This window comes from Stomoxys calcitrans, chromosome 5, assembly GCF_963082655.1.
Source record: "Stomoxys calcitrans chromosome 5, idStoCalc2.1, whole genome shotgun sequence".
Taxonomy (NCBI): domain Eukaryota; kingdom Metazoa; phylum Arthropoda; class Insecta; order Diptera; family Muscidae; genus Stomoxys; species Stomoxys calcitrans.
Genome location: NC_081556.1, coordinates 141,087,944 through 141,104,517, shown reverse-complemented (window position 1 = coordinate 141,104,517; position 16,574 = coordinate 141,087,944). Strand labels below are relative to the sequence as shown.

Sequence of the window (16,574 nt, the reverse complement as noted above, 5' to 3'; positions counted from 1 at the left end):
TTTTGCGTCTCTGTTGTCTTCAATGTGTAATACCGTTCCATCAGTAGGAATGGGAGAATAAGATATTTTTTGTTGATTTTTTATGAGCATGATTTTTTTTTTAAATCACATTTTTGGAAAAATTTTCAAAAAATGAAGTATTAATAAAATCTTCAGTAAGTCAAAATTTTTTAAGTACAGTTTGCTGGATGGCGTATAAACGTCGCATTACATATACCTATAATTTGCGTCTCTGTTGCCTTCAATGGGCAATACTGTCCCATCGGAAAGGAATAGGGGAATAGGTTTTTTTATTGATTTTTTTTGAGCATGAAATTTTCAAAAAATCTGATTTTTGGAAAAAATGTTCTATAAATAAAGTACTGATGAAATCTTCAGTAAGTCAAAATTTTCTAAGTACAGTTTTCTGGATGGCGTATAAACGTTGCATTACATATACTGCACCTATTATTTACGGCCTATGTTTAGAAAAAATATTTTCGATATTTTTATACCCACCACCGAAGGATGGGGGTATATTCATTTTGTCATTCCGTTTGCAACACATCGAAATATCCATTTCCGACTCTATAAAGTATATATATTTTTGATCAGAGTAAAAATCTAAGATGATATTCCGTCCGTCTGTTTGTTGAAATCACGCTACAGTCTTTCAAAATGAAGATATTGAGCTGAAACTTTGTACAGTTTAATTTTTTGCCAATAAGCAGGTTAAGTTCGAAGATGGGTAATATCGGACTATATCTTGATATAGCCCTCATGTAGACCGATCCGCCGATTTGGGGTCTTAGAGCCACATTTATTATCCGTTTTTGCTGAAATTTGGGTTGTGGGTTGTTTTAGGCCCTTCGACATCTTTCTGCAATCTGGCCCAGATTGGTCCAGATTTGGATATAGCTGCCATATAGACCGATCCGCCGATTTAGCGTCTTAGGCCCATAAAAGCCACATTTATTATCCGATTTGGCTGAAATTTAGGAAAGTGGGTCGCGTTAGGCCCTTTGACATCCTTCTTCAATTTGGCTCAGATCGGTCCAGATTTGGATATAGCTGCCATATAGACCGATCCGCCGATTTAGGGTCTTAGGCTCATAAAAGCCACATTTATTATCTGATTTTGCTGAAAATTGGGACAGTGAGTTATGTTAGGCCCTTCGACATCTTTCTTCAATTTGGCCCAGATCGGTCCAGATTTGGATATATCTGCCATATAGACCGATCTCTCTATTTAGGGTTTTGTGCCTATAAAAGGCCCATTTATTGTCCGATGACGCCGAATTTGGAACAGTGAGTTGTGTTAGACTCTTCGACATCTTTCTGCAATTCGGCCCAGATTGGTCCAGATTTGGATATAGCTGCCATATAGACCGATCTCTCGATTTAAGGTCTTGCGACCATAAAAGGCGTATTTATTGTTCGATTTTGCCGAAATTCGGGACAGTGAGTTGTGTAAGGTCCTTCGATTTAGCCCAGATGGGTTCATATATGGATATAGCTGCCATATAGACCGATCTTCGATTTAAGGTTTTGGGCTCATAAAAGCCACATTTATTATCCGATTTTGCTGAATTTAGAAAAGTGGGTTGTGTTAGACTCTTCGACATCTTTCTTCAATTTGGCCCAGATCGGTTTAGATTTAGATACATATGCCATATAGACCGATCTCTCGATTTAGGGTTTTGGTCCCATAAAAGGCTCATTTATGAGTATTCGGTCCAAATCAGAACATATTTCGATATAGCTGCTATGGGGCATAAGGTATGCATTTTTCACTGGATTTTGACGAAAGGTGGTTTACTTATACACCCGAGGTGGTGGGTATCCAAAGTTCGGCCCGGCCGGACTTAACGCCTTTTTGCTTGTTCAAAAATATATCGATAACTATCGATACTATCGTTAATTTCAGTAACTTTAAATTAAAAAAACATACGTTTCAGTCTCAAGTTCCTAGTTTTTGCAACATAAAACAAGAAAAGAAAAAGTGTTCGATGGAATATCGACAATTTGACCGACGAACCGTCAAGCAAGCGTCTTTGGAAAAGTTATAAGTGGGCCTGCCTGAAGGAACTCAAAGGCAAATCAGATTTTACCAGACCCAAGTTCATACATACTGCTGAGACGCCGTGATTTCTGCGGCAAATACTATCACCAGGAAGTTAACCTAAAGAATCACATAACATCGCCCCAAAAGAGAATCAATGAGTTTGCTTGGAAAGAGTTTCCAAAACCCTTGCCCTCAAGGAAAGATTTCGGTTACATGCAAGTCCACTAGGGTACACGAGTCCTAAATGATAATGTTCCAAATCGAATTTCACTAGAGGTTCACTAAGAAACGAAATCCGTAGGTGTTACATATATTAGTCAAAAATAGAGAAGAGATTATGGTTGTATGGTTTAGTGTATTTTGTTACTTTTATAAAAACTAAGTCAAAATATCGATAGAAAAAAAATAATCGATATTTACCATCGATATTTTGCCAGCTCTACCTCTGTTGCCTCCAATGGGCAATATTCCCCATCAAACGAAGGGGGTGTACGAATTTCACCATTCCTTTGGAAACATCTCAAAGTTATGGTGTAAGTAACTTCGAACTATTGACCTAACATTCTTCGAACCATTGATCAAAAAAAAAAAAACATCTGTTATTCATTTGGCTTGCATGTTGGGTCCACGATAAGTAGCAAGCGATCCATGACAAGTGGTCCACCACAAGTAACAAATGTATGCTATGGTGAAAGATGCATATATACGATATGGCCCAGCTAGACTTCTCCTCCCAAAACAGTTTGCTGCTTTGAATCATTTGCTCTTTAAATCCACAAAAACGCACAATTCTCCCTAATTTGTTCTTTTGTAACAAAGTCAAAAATGTAATCCTTTACAATTTACATTGATTTATGAAACCACCAATTAAAATTTTTTTTAGGTTGGTACTTAAAGCAAAATGCCTGAATAAATTTATCACGTAGTGGCAAACACACAACAAATGTTGCTACAACCAAAATGACCAAAAAAAAAAAAAAAAAATAAAACCCAAAAAATTGAAAAGTCTCATTAAAGTTAGAACATCATAAATCTAAGGCGCATTGAGTGGTGCTAGTGGTTGGTGGCAAATGAATGCCATAACAAATAAGCCGCAAACAAACAAATTTATAAGCGACAGAAGCAGGGTAATGATGCGTCTGCATATATTTGAGGCATGGCAAGCGAAAGCTGAGACAAACATTAGCATCACAGTACAAAGCAGTCATGTATTTTGCCCCTTTCCTTCGCCCGCTCAATTTATAGAATTCTATAATTTTTCCGATTTATGTTTTTCTTAATTTTCATAAGAGAAAACAATTGCAAATCATGCCCCAAAACAATTGTGGTTTATTGTTTCCATTGCATTACATCGATGATGCAGCACCCTGAACATGGGAAGAGTAAACAACATCTCTACCCCCAAATTCTATGATGCGTAGATAATTACAAGGCATGTATGCTGCGTGCCCAACTGCCCCATTGCATGCATTCTCAAATTTGCGAAAACATTACTCATGCCCCAAATTGGGGGCAACATGGGGTAATTTACTACATGAGCATTTGTTGGCGCGTAGAACACAAGATCTAGATGTGCCCTGCTAACATGAGAGGGTGGGTATAAATATTAAGAGAAGAAAACTGAGCCAGTGTCTCAAGGATGTTTTGAGTTTAGTATTTGAAAGCTGTATCCAAAGACAATGAAAAAAATTGAATATTCCAAGAAAATGGTGGAACACAAATATTTCAAAAAAACAAGTTAAAAAGGGTTTAGTACGGCTGTGGCCAATCTTGGCCCTCCACCATAGATCGCAATTGTCAAGTTCTTTGTACGATTGCTTTTCATAAGCAGAAATTGAAAGTATAATAGTAGATTATGAAAAGTAACCAGAAAGGAAAGGCAAAAGTCGGGCGGAGCCGAATTTATAATACCCTACCTACCCTTCAATTATAAATTCGGGCAATATATTGGGTTGCCCAAAAAGTAATTGCGGATTTTTCATATAGTCGGCGTTGACAAATTTTTTCACAGCTTGTGACTCTGTAATTGCATTCTTTCTTCTGTCAGTTATCAGCTGTAACTTTTAGCTTGCTTTAGAAAAAAAGTGTAAAGAAAGTATATTTGATTAAAGTTCATTCTAAGATTTATTAAAAATGCATTTACTTTCTTTTAAAAAATCCGCAATTACTTTTTGGGCAACTCAATATAAATATATATGTATATGAGAGCTATATCTTAATCTGAATCATTAAAATAAGTAACAAAACAATCCGTCAAAAATTTTGTGCAGATCGGTTGAAAATTGTAGCTACTACAGCCATTTAAGTGCAAATCGGGCGATACATATATATGGGAGCTATATCCAAAACTGAACCGATTTTGATGAAATTTTCCGGATTTGTTAAAATCAGTAACAAAACAATCCGTGCCAAATTTTTTACAGATCGGTTGAAAATTGTAGTTACTATGGCTATTTAAGTGCAAATTGGGCGATACATATATATGGGAGCTATATCTAAATCTGAACCGATTTTGATGAAAATTTTCAGATATGTTAAAATCAGTAACAAAACAATCCGTGCCAAATTTTGTGCAGATCGGTTGAAAATTGTAGCTACTACAGCCATTTCAGTGCAAATTGGGCGATACATATATATGGGAGCTATATCTAAATCTGAACCGATTTTGATGAAATTTTGCAGGTATGCTAAAATCAGTAACAAAACAATCCGTGCCAAATTTTGTGCAGATCGGTTGAAAATTGTAGATACTAGGGCCATTTAAGTGCAAATCGGGCGATACATATATATGGGAGCTATATTTAAATCTGAACCGATTTAAATCAAATTTTGCAGATATGTTAAGATCAGCAACAAAACAATTCGTGCCAAATTTTTTGCGGATCGGTTGCAAATTGTAGCTACTACGGTCATTTAAGTGCAAATCGGGCGATACATATATATGGGAGCTATATCTAAATCTGAACCGATTTTAATGAAATCTCGCAAATATGTTAAGAACAGTAGCAAAACAATCAGTGCCAAATTTTGTGAAGATCGGTTGAAAATTGTAGCAACTACAGCCATTTAAGTGCAAATCGGGCGATACATATATATGAGAGCTATATCTTAATCTGAACCGATTTTGATGAATTATTGCACATATGTTAAGATTATCAACAAAACTATCCGTGCCAATTTTTGTACAGATCGGTTGAAAATTGTTGCTACCACGGCCATTTAAGTGCAAATCGGGCGATACATATATATGGGAGCTATATGTAAATCTGAACCGATTTTTACCAAAATCAAAAGCATTCGTCCTTGGGCCAAAAAAGTGGTATGTGCAAAATTTCGTGATGATTGGACAGCAAATACGACCTGCACTTTGATTACAAGAATACATGGACTCACAGACGGCCATGGCTAATCGAATCAGAAAGTGATTCTAGAGTCTAAATCGGTTAACTGCCTGATATAGCTCCCATATAAACCGATCTCGGATCTTGACTTCTTGAGCCGCTAGAGAGCGCAATTATTATCCGATTTAGCTGAAATTTTGCAAAAAGTGTTTCGTTACAACTTCCAACAACTGTGCTAGGTATGGTTCATAATCTGATATAGCTGTCATATAAACCGATTTTGGATCTTGATTTCTTGAGCTGCTAGAGAACGCAGTTATTATCCGATTTTTGGCAAAGTGTTTTGTCTTAACTCTTATCAACTATGCCAATTATGGTCGAAATCGGTTCTATACCTGATATAGCTCCCACATAATCCTATCTCAAATCTTGGCTTCTTGAGCCGCTAGAGGGCGCAATTTTTATCCGATTTTGTTGAAATTTTGAACAATGACTTCCACTTTGGTCTCCAACAGCCTAAATATGGCCCCAATCGATTTATAAAGGGTGATTTTTTTGAGGTTAGGATTTTCATGCATTAGTATTTGACAGATCACGTGGGATTTCAGACATGGTGTCAAAGAGAAAGATGCTGAGTATGCTTTGACATTTCATCATGAATAGACTTACTAACGAGCAACGCTTGCAAATCATTGAATTTTATTACCAAAATCAGTGTTCGGTTCGAAATGTGTTCATTCACCGTTCAGCGATGAGGCTCATTTCTGGTTGAATGGCTACGTAAATAAGCAAAATTGCCGCATTTGGAGTGAAGAGCAACCAGAAGCCGTTCAAGAACTGCCCATGCATCCCGAAAAATGCACTGTTTGGTGTGGTTTGTACGCTGGTGGAATCATTGGACCGTATTTTTTCAAAGATGCTGTTGGACGCAACGTTACGGTGAATGAACACATTTCGAACCGAACACTGATTTTGGTAATAAAATTCAATGATTTGCAAGCGTTGCTCGTTAGTAAGTCTATTCATGATGAAATGTCAAAGCATACTGAGCATCTTTCTCTTTGACACCATGTCTGAAATCCCACGTGATCTGTCAAATATTAATGCATGAAAATCCTAACCTCAAAAAATCACCCTTTAATTGGGTATATCTCCAATAGCATAGGAATTCTTATGCATTATCATTTGTTTGCCTATAAAGAGATATCGGGCAAAGAATTTGACAAATGCGATACGTGGTGCAGGGTATAAAAGATTCGGTCCGGCCGAACTTTGCACGCTTTTACTTGTTTTTCTTTTAATTTCATCATTTGAAAACTTATATAAATTTCTCTAGTTTGCCAACAAATTTCCTTTACAACTGACCGTGCAATCCATTTATTTCTGTTTGCTTTATTTTACCCTCGAACACTCACATCTAATTTCACCGAAGCAATTTCCTTCTTATTTCCAAGAATTTCTTGCAACATTGTTGCAATGCATTAAAGTCGGCGAAATGTCACTACAAATGCAAATTAAAAATAATAAATTTTTCTTGGTAATGAGCATTTGCATGGCTACGCATATTCGCAGCATTCCGAATTCCAGGAATGAAATGTTCCTCGCCACTTAAAGCTCTTTGGTTAATCATTTAACTAACCATTTGATCATCATCATCATCATCTTAAGATTGAGAGCAAAAGAAAACATAAAATTTGTTATAATAGAGAAAGAAACAACGACACATTTTGCGGCAGGCCTTATAATTTATGTTCAATGCTACTTCATCATTATTTCTTGTGTTTCCCAAGAAAACAAAACAACAATATTTTGTTGAAACATTTGTTTTTTTTTTTGTTTTAAATAAACATACTACACAAATAAATGATGCTGTGAGATGACAGTGATGATGTCGGCAACCGGCCAGCCAGTCAGTCGACCAAAGCGTCAACATCATTTTTAATCGCCAGTGGCCAGAGAACATTGTGATTAAACCAACCAAAGCGTATGAAAACCCCCCACCGTCAAATAGAGAAAACACATCACCCAAATAGATGGTCATAAATTATGTTGTAATTTACGCATTATTTAATTGTGTAAATGAGTCAAACATTTATTTTTTCTTTGTTTATCAGACAACAGGCCAACGCACACCTTATTTTGTATCGAAATGTCGATGCCACCAGTTGTAAATGAAAGTAAATGAAGAAAAATAAGGTAATTTCGTTCAAGAATGCGGCAATAACAAAAAAAAGAAAAAATAATCAAAAATCTTAAAATAAACAACACATTAATATAAAAACATGTATAAAATAATAATAACAACAAAAAAAAAAAAACATTTTAAATAAATAGAAAACAATATTGCACTATTTCATAAATTTATTTTATAATATATCCAAATTTACTAATTTAGATTTTGATAAAATTAAAAATTAAGCCAAGTAGTATGCGTTACAAGAGACCAGATCACATCCACTGTAAAAGTATCTGAGTATTAGTATTTTACGTTGTATACTTTAACCTTTGAATGCTTTCAACATTTCACCTTTTCACCACAGCTATGGTGAAATAAATAATGAGTGAGCAACCATTAGAGAGAATATTAACTTTAACATAGCAGGTTATGTTACTACAACCGTTATCATAATGTAACTAAAGTGTTTGAGAGAGAGAGAGAGTGAGCGAGAGAGAGCAATGCAATGAGATAGGAAGTATGAGTGTCTTTACAACAGCGATGTCCAAAATGTGACTGTATGTGTAAAATACTCTTTTTAAGTGTTTTTAATTCTCTCCATATGTAAAAAATCAATTTTTAGAATGAATGATTGGTGGTTTGCAAAAATAAACATATAATAAAAAAAAACTTAAATACCTTTTAATGCCTTCCATAAACGTTTGGAGAAACACCAACCATTCAGTCAAAAAATTAGGTTAGGTTAGGTTGAATTGTTTGCACACCAAAGATGAGTTCACTCGAAGGCCAGTTTGACCCATTGTGGTACCCTAGAGAGAGAGAAAGGGAAGAGAAAGAAAGTGTGAGACCTCGGACTAGAGGTTATCTTATATATAAAATTAAATTTGTGTTTGTTTGTCGGTTTGTTTGTTGGTTTCGTATAGACTCAAAAACGTCTGAACCCTGAAATTTTCACAGATTGTGTAGGTTGGTCTGGAAGGGAACATAGGCTATATAGTTTTTTGATATCGCGAGGGGGGCGGACCCTCCCCCTTACCCCAAAAGTACTACCCAAAAATAAAAGTGGACCGATCGGGACAATATGGAATTAAAATGAAAGGTATTCAAGAGTAGAATACGAATTATAATAAAAGTTAGGTCCAAGTACTTGGGGGTCGTCCCAGACCCAAAACCCCTTAAAATAGGTTTATTTGACGATCATGACAATATAGGACTTAAATGAAAGGTATTCGGGAGTAGATTACGAATATGGTCAGGAAGTAGGAATAGGCTTTATAATTTATTGATAACGGAAGGGGGCGGACCCTCCACCGTTACCCCAAAAACACCACCCAAAATCAAAAGTGGACCGATAAGGACAATATGGGTATCAAATGAAAAGTATACGGAAGTAGATAATGAATATCGCATACAAATTCATGACGAAATATAGGGGGTCACCCCATCCTCTTAAAAACGCCCAAAATAGGCACATTAGCCAATCACGGATATATGGGACTCGTTTTTTTTGTTCCGTATAGGCTGAAAAACGGCAGAACCGATTTTCTCAAAATTTTCGCATATTGTGTAGGTTGGTCTGGAAGAAAACATAGTTTATATAATTTATCGGTATCGGAAGGGGGGGCGGACCCTCCCCCTTATGCCAAAAACACAACCCAAAATCAAAAGTGGACCGATCGGGATAATATAGGTATCAAATGAAAGGTATTGGAGAGTAGAATACGAATATGATTTTAAAATTTGAGTCTAAGTACCCATCGGGCCGCCCCAACCCCAAAACTCCCCAAACAGACATATTGGACGTTCCTTTCAATATGGGGCTCAAATGAAAGGCATTCGGGAGAAGTTTTCGAATCTGGCATACAAAATCAGATCGAAGTATAGGGGGTCACGTCACCCCTCAAAAACGTCATTAGACCCATTATGACTATATTATACTTGGCTGTACCGATTTTCTTAAAATTTTAATAGATTGTGTACGTTTGTCTGGAAGGAAACATAGGTTTTATAATTTGTAGATATCGGGTGGAGGCGGACCCTCCCTCTTACCCCAAAAACGGTCTCCAAATCCGAAAGTGGTCCGATGGATAAAATAAGGATATCCAATGAAAGGTATTGGAAACCAGAAAACGAATGTGGTATTAAAATTTGGGTCCAAGTACCCAGCGACATCCATATTTGGGTCGAAATGTTTGTGGTGCCATCCCTCCCCTAATGAGAACATTACCCTAAGGAAGGACATAGCGCCTTCCACCGAGTCCCACCTCGCAACCGAAGCCGCCTGGCCATCCCATCTACTGTGTTCAGTAGCTCGATAAATGGCACGTGGGCAAGACCGATGACTCGTCCGCCCGCCGCACACAAACCCTCCTAGCGCACTCGTCTGCCTTCTCATTTCCTGGAATCCCCTCATGCCCAGGAACCCATGTCAGCGTCACATCTTTGACCCAGAGCCTATCCAGGAATTCCATACAATCCGCCACGCATCTCGACCTTACCATCCTCGACGCCAAGGCATTGAGCACCGCCATACTGTCCACATAAATTCTGAGTTTCGAGGGCGGAAAACCCCTTACCAGAATTTCTCTTGCGACCACTGCAATCTCACAGACATCTGCCTGAAAGACCGTACCCTCGTCCGGCAGTCTCAAAGACATACTGATATTGAGTGCATTAGACTCCATCTTGGAGCTATCTATGTAGATCGAGATTTCATTCTCCTCAAGTATACCATTCGCCTCCTTTCGTCCCTGTCAGGAAAATGGAATCGCGTATGCCCTCACTCCAGTCGGTACTGGTAGTCGGAGATCCTCCTCAGTTTACCCTCCGTATCCATAACACCCAGAATTAAACAGTGGCCGCAACCATCCTCCTTCAGCATGCCGAGCTCCCTCAGCCTAAACGAGACCCTGGCGGCGCATCTCCAAATATAGGCCGCATATCCAGCATCGCCTCAAGGCCTACCTGCGGTGCGGATCTCAGTGCCCCTGTGATTCCGACGAAGGCCAGTCTCTGGACCTTTTCGAACTCCCAAGCACGCGTCCTCTTCCCTACGGCATTCCACCATACCAGTTCCCCATAGGCCAGTACTGGTCTCTCGATGGCCTGATGCAACCAATAAATCATCCTGAAAGTCATCTCCCACTTCCTACCGAACATCCTCCAGCAAGAGTAAAAAGCGCACAGTGCCTTCCAGCTTCTTTCCTCGGTGTTCCTCTTCCAGGACAGTTTCGAATCGAGGACTATGTTTAGGTACTTCGCCTCCTTCGACAGCCGCAGGTTGACCCCGTCCAAGGATGGGACTCCGGTATCTTATATCTACGGGTAAAGAGCACCAGCTCCGTCTTCCCTTGGTTGGTCCTCACCCATTTCTGGTAGCCCATCGCGAAAACCTTTTCAGTGACCCTTAAATGATCTCGCTGATCGTCGACAGAAACCTGCCTCGGACCAGCAGCACGACGACGTCCGCATAAGCGATATTCCTCGTGCCGTCTCCACCGAGATCCATTGCAAATTGCAAATTTTGCCCATTAACATTCCACTGTGGAACAGGGAACAAACTTCTCACATATCAATGAGTACAGTCCGTTTCAAGTTTTTTAAGCTCAATGATAAGGGACCTCCTTTTTATAGCCGAGTCCGAACGACACCTCTTTGGAGAGAAGTTTTACATGGCATAGTACCTCACAAATGTTGCCAGTATTAGTAGGTTTTCTGTAGTAGTTTTCTGTTGGTCTTGCCAGGATTCGAACCCGGGCGTTCAGCATCATAGGTGGACATGCTAACCTCTGTGCTACGTTGGCCTCCCACCGAGATTCATTAGGATTTCATTAATCACGAAGTTCCATAGAATCGGTGAGAACACCCCTCCTTGGAGCGTTCCTCTGTTCAGCCGCCTTCTGACCACGATGCCCTCGATATTTACTTTCGACTAACGTACACTTCGCACTGTGGTTTTAAATAACTTTTGAACGGCTAAAGACATGTACAGAACGGCTTAAGAATTTATAACAGAGCTATTTGAGACTGGTAACAATGCACTGTTAAAATAATGGGTTTGTGTCTTGGCTAAGTGAATTTAAATTTATTTTAACGAACATAAATTTTTCTTTGACAAAAAAAAATGTTCCTTAAAGATGTCACCGAACAACTCGTCACTTTGTTATACTCCCCCCCCCCCCCCCCCCCCCCCCTTATCTTGTAGGGGTTTTTTAAAAAGTTGGCATCGCTTGCCTTTGTTTACGCTGATGCTAATGTCGATGCGTTGTGTTTTGTTACGTTGTGTTGTGTTGTGTTGTTTACGTTCAACGTTCAGTGCATATCTGTTTTGCTCGTTTAAATCATTTTGCATTCCTTGTTGATGATTATAATGACGATGGCCATAGCGATGATGGCTATGGCTTTAGCAGCAATGGCTATGGCTATGGCTATGACACTTGTGATTATATATCAGATATACTTATCATCTTGAAGGTTTACCCTTCGCATCAATTTATTACGCATAGCAAATAAGTCAACAACTTAATTGTTTAATTATATCGGACTTTATACATCTGATCTTATTTTTTTCTTTTTTATTATTGTGTTTTTTTTCTCTTCTTTCATTGCAGGCAGCCGCTCGTCATCATTGCCCTTATCTGGTGAAGATGTACGAAAAGGAATTTGTCAACCAGGGCGGCAATCCGGAATGGTTGAATGGCTTGGATTATATACCGCCAAAACTACGTGCCATATATGAAATCAATAAAATTTTAGCACATCGACCATGGCTGTTGCGCAAGGAACATATTGAGGTAAATGGGCTATCATCAGAGACATTAAATAAAAGAAAACAAAAGCTAAAATTTAAATTTTCAGAGATTGAAATTAAAAACAAGAAAAATGTGTTAAGTTCGACTGGGCCAAATCTTGTTAAACCACTAACACGGATTGTACTCAAAAGAATTCAGTTGAAAGGAAGATTTGCACTTTACATACAAAATTTCTGCCAATTCAGCCAAAAATGTAAGCTTCTTGGGGTTAAAGAAAAATAGTTTGGAGATCGGTTTATATAGGAGCTATATAAGGTTATATACCTAAATAACAGAGCTCTACTTACACACTTTCAGTCAAATCGGACAGCAATTGGGCTAAAGATGTCAAATCGGGAAATCTGTTTTTATGGGAACGCCGACTATATGAAAAATCCGCAATTACTTTTTGGGCAACCCAATATATCAAGTTATAAACCGACTTGGATCATACTTAGCACGGTTGTTGGAAGAACACTACGTGCACAATTTCCGCTAAATCGTACCACAATTACGTCTTCCAGGTGCTCAGGATATTAAATCGAGAATCTGGTTTATATGGGAGATATATCCAAGTCTACATCGATATGGCCCATTTGCAATCCCCAAAGACCTTACATACATGACTAAGAAGTATCTGTAAAAATTTTCAAGCGGATATCTTTATTCGTTCGACCGCTATCGTAATTTCGACAGACAGACAGACGTATATAACCCATCAGTGGTCAGTGTAATCAAGTAAATCGAACTAAGTTCGGCCAGGCCGAATCTTGGGTATCCCCCCTTAATGGATTCCCATAAAAATTTACCTTTATTAGCTCAGTTTGTATTTGAATGATTTAAAAATCAATCAAATCGGGTATTGTTTGAGGCTTCTAGCGGTTCAAGAAGTAAAATCTGATGATCGGCTTATAGGGGGGCTATATTAGTTTATGGACCAATTCATATCATACTTGATATATATATTGGCCCTTGTGCCAAATTTCAGCCAAATCGAAAAAATTTAAGGCTTCTAAGAGCTCAAGAAGTCAAAACCGGGGATCGGTTTATATGGGGGCTATATCCAAATCAGAACCAATTTGTCCGTCTGTCTGTCTATGTTTTCTTATAACCAAGGCTGTACCTTGATCTATTGTCCGATTTCCATAAAATTTTACACAAGTCACTTTTTTGATACAAGCTGAAAACGTTGGGGTTCAGTGGACTGTGAACGAAAGGGTGATAATGGCCTCCTGAAAGATAGAAATTCTTTTTGGAAGTTTGGAAAGTCCAAAACCCTTAAGACTCGAAATGTGTTTTTGGGTTATGTATGTAAAAAAGTAACCTTAATACCAAGTCACAATGACTTAACAAAAAAAAAAACGATATATGTTTAGATTTTACGAAGACTGAACTTTATTGCTCTCGAAGTTAAAACGGAATGAACGAGTCTTTCATTTCATAGTCATGACTTCTCAAAATAATGACATTTAGTTTACCATAAAACTAAATTTAGAACTAAAAAGTGTAGTGTTCTCAGTGCCCTCTGTATGTGGCATTATAAAAATGCAGACCTGGAAGTTGTGTGGCACAAACATTACCGGCCCATGTTGCAAGATTGCAAGGTAAAAGTTTTAAATTCAAATATATAATGGTATGAGGTCAAAAAAAAAAAAAAAAAATAGGAAAATATACAATTCATACGATCTTTGAGTGTTCATAAAATGCTTGAAATTCAATATGCCTTAATACTATAAGGGTTATCTCTAGTCAAAATTTAATAACAATTCAGTTTACTTATAGATTCTAATGTTAATTTTAAATATAATCCAGTTCAATAGTTGTTGCATCAGGTGGTGCATGAGCCAGACAGCACCCAGCCGAAGATAGTATTTGTGGCGACTGGAAGAGAGCCATCACTAGCTAAAAGACCCGGTAATATAATGCGCCCATATATGTCAGATCCAAGTACGATTGAAAACGGCCCCGAGATATAAAATTTTGGATCTGCTAAAGTCAAATTAGCGAATTTTGCAGCAATGGCAGCATCAATGGATCTATTAGGCGTGTCCATTGATATGTGGTTGTTGACTCTCATTGTGGTGTCTAAAACAGTGTGAGAAGAGTGGCGAGATGCTATAGAGACTGCACATATGGACTCCGATCCTACGACAGTTGTGTTAAGTCGTAACTCTTCAACAAACTGTTTAGATATTTTACTAATGGCGGTGCAAGGATCAATAACTGCGCGGATATGGTGCTTTTTCTTGCCGATCACAACCAGTATTATAGCCGTTGGAAATAGCAAAGTGGCGTTTGGAGTTGCAATAGACGCTATCGTTAGTGATCGCTGGTTAGTTGAACTGGTGTTTGGTGGTTCACCTGCGGGGCTTTTTTCGACCTTTACTGTCCTTGTTTTCTTGCTTCGCAATTTTGGATTATCTATATGCAATAAGGAGTGATGGTCGCCTCCACAAAACCGACATCCTTTAGTTGAAAAACAAGAACTAGATGAGTGTTGATGGGCTAAACAGTTTGGACAGTAGCGGTGAGTCACAACTAATTGCATACGTTGTTTCGCATCCTTTTTTCGGAATACCTTGCATTTACGAAGACCGTGGTTTTGTGAACAGATTCTGCAAGAGTAATAATTTTTGTTTGCCTCGGAACGGCTAAGGCGGGATAAAATAGGTGGCATTCTGTAAGAGTAAACTAAAATATAATAAAGGACAATAATGTAACAAAAGGAAATTGAATAACTAATTTCTAACATGGTGGGAGTACCACGACTTTTACAACAGGCCGAGTTATGGTTCCCCTTTGTGTAGTTATATCGACTACTCGCACTAAATCATCCTTGCCATAATATATCTTCGAAATACGCCCCAATTTCCATTCCTGGGGTGGCAAACAGTCGTCTCTCACAACAACCATAGAACCAATCTGGATATTTGGCTGTGGTCTTTTCCATTTAATGCGCTTGTGAAGCTCTTTAAGATACTCATGTTTCCATCTAATACTGAACTGTTGAGATAATGCCACAACTCTTCGCCAACGATTAACTACAGAAATAGTAGTCTCGGATTCGTCAGGTTCGGCAGGTGAAAGCAAAGGACCCCCAGTAAGGAAATGTCCAGGGGTAAGAGCTAGCAAATCGTCGGGATTTTCGGATAAAGGTGAAATAGGTCGCGAGTTTAAACAGGCTTCGATACGGGAAAGTATAGTAGTGAATTCCTCGAACGTAAATTTATGACATCCTGCCATCTTTCGGAAATGAGCCTTAAAACTTTTCACCCCGGCTTCCCAGAGCCCTCCCATATGAGGAGCTCCTGGTGGAATGAAGTGCCAGGATAAGCGCTGGTAGGAGAATTGGAAAAGTGTCTCGTCCCGCGATCTTTGAAGAAAGTTTTTCGCCACCTCTTTCGATGCTCCAACAAATGTTTTGCCATTGTCGGAAAAGATCTTTAAGGGACACCCACGTCTGGAAGAAAAACGGTGAAAGGCCGCTAGAAAGGCTGAAGTGGTCAAGGAACTTGTGAGCTCCAAGTGGATAGCACGTGTAGCGAAACAAACGAATAAACATACGTATCCCTTTGTTATAGTACAGGATCGCGCCGAGTAGTTTTTTATGTCGAACGGACCTGCAAAGTCAATACCAGTATTCGTGAATGGTCGACTGAGCGTGGTACGTTCTGGAGGAAGGGTTCCCATCAGCTGCGTTCTAAGCTTGTGTTTGGAAATTACACAAATCTTGCAATTGTGAACACAGGCCTTTATAAGAATTTTCGCCTTTGGAATCCAGAACTGGAGACGCAACATTCGTAGCATTAAACTGTTGCCTCCATGCAATGTAATGCAATGTATGAACAGTATCAGCAATCGGGAGAAGGTACCGTGATACGGCAGGATAATAGGATAACGCTCATTATAAGTGAGGCTCTCGGAATGGGCTATGCGACTACATATTCTTAAGAGGCCTTTAGGATCACAAAAGGGGTTCAAAGTCAATAAGGAACTGGTGGACGTAATTTGCTCCCCATTTGACAATGCCTTATATTCAGTTGGATAAAATAATTTTTGTGACAAGACAATTAAACGATCTCGAACATCCTGGATTTCGTCATTGGTCAGCGAATGAGTTCGTGAAGTTATATCGGCTGAAGCACGGCAATTAGAAATAAAACGGTATACATATGCCATCACTCTAAGAGCTCTTCCCAGCGAAGAAAACCTATCCAGAGGAT

The 16,574-nt window shown here is 38.6% G+C and overlaps 1 protein-coding gene across 1 annotated transcript in view; it reads left to right on the top strand.

Annotated features, from left to right (window-relative positions):
- The window catches only part of LOC106080745 (sestrin homolog), a 111,784-nt gene that overhangs the window by 77,544 nt on the left and 17,666 nt on the right, over window positions 1–16,574 (top strand). Inside the window, exon 3 of the mRNA XM_059369211.1 lies at window positions 12,172–12,354. Coding sequence (XP_059225194.1) covers window positions 12,172–12,354 — 183 coding nt within the window. The remainder of the gene's footprint in view (window positions 1–12,171; window positions 12,355–16,574) is intronic.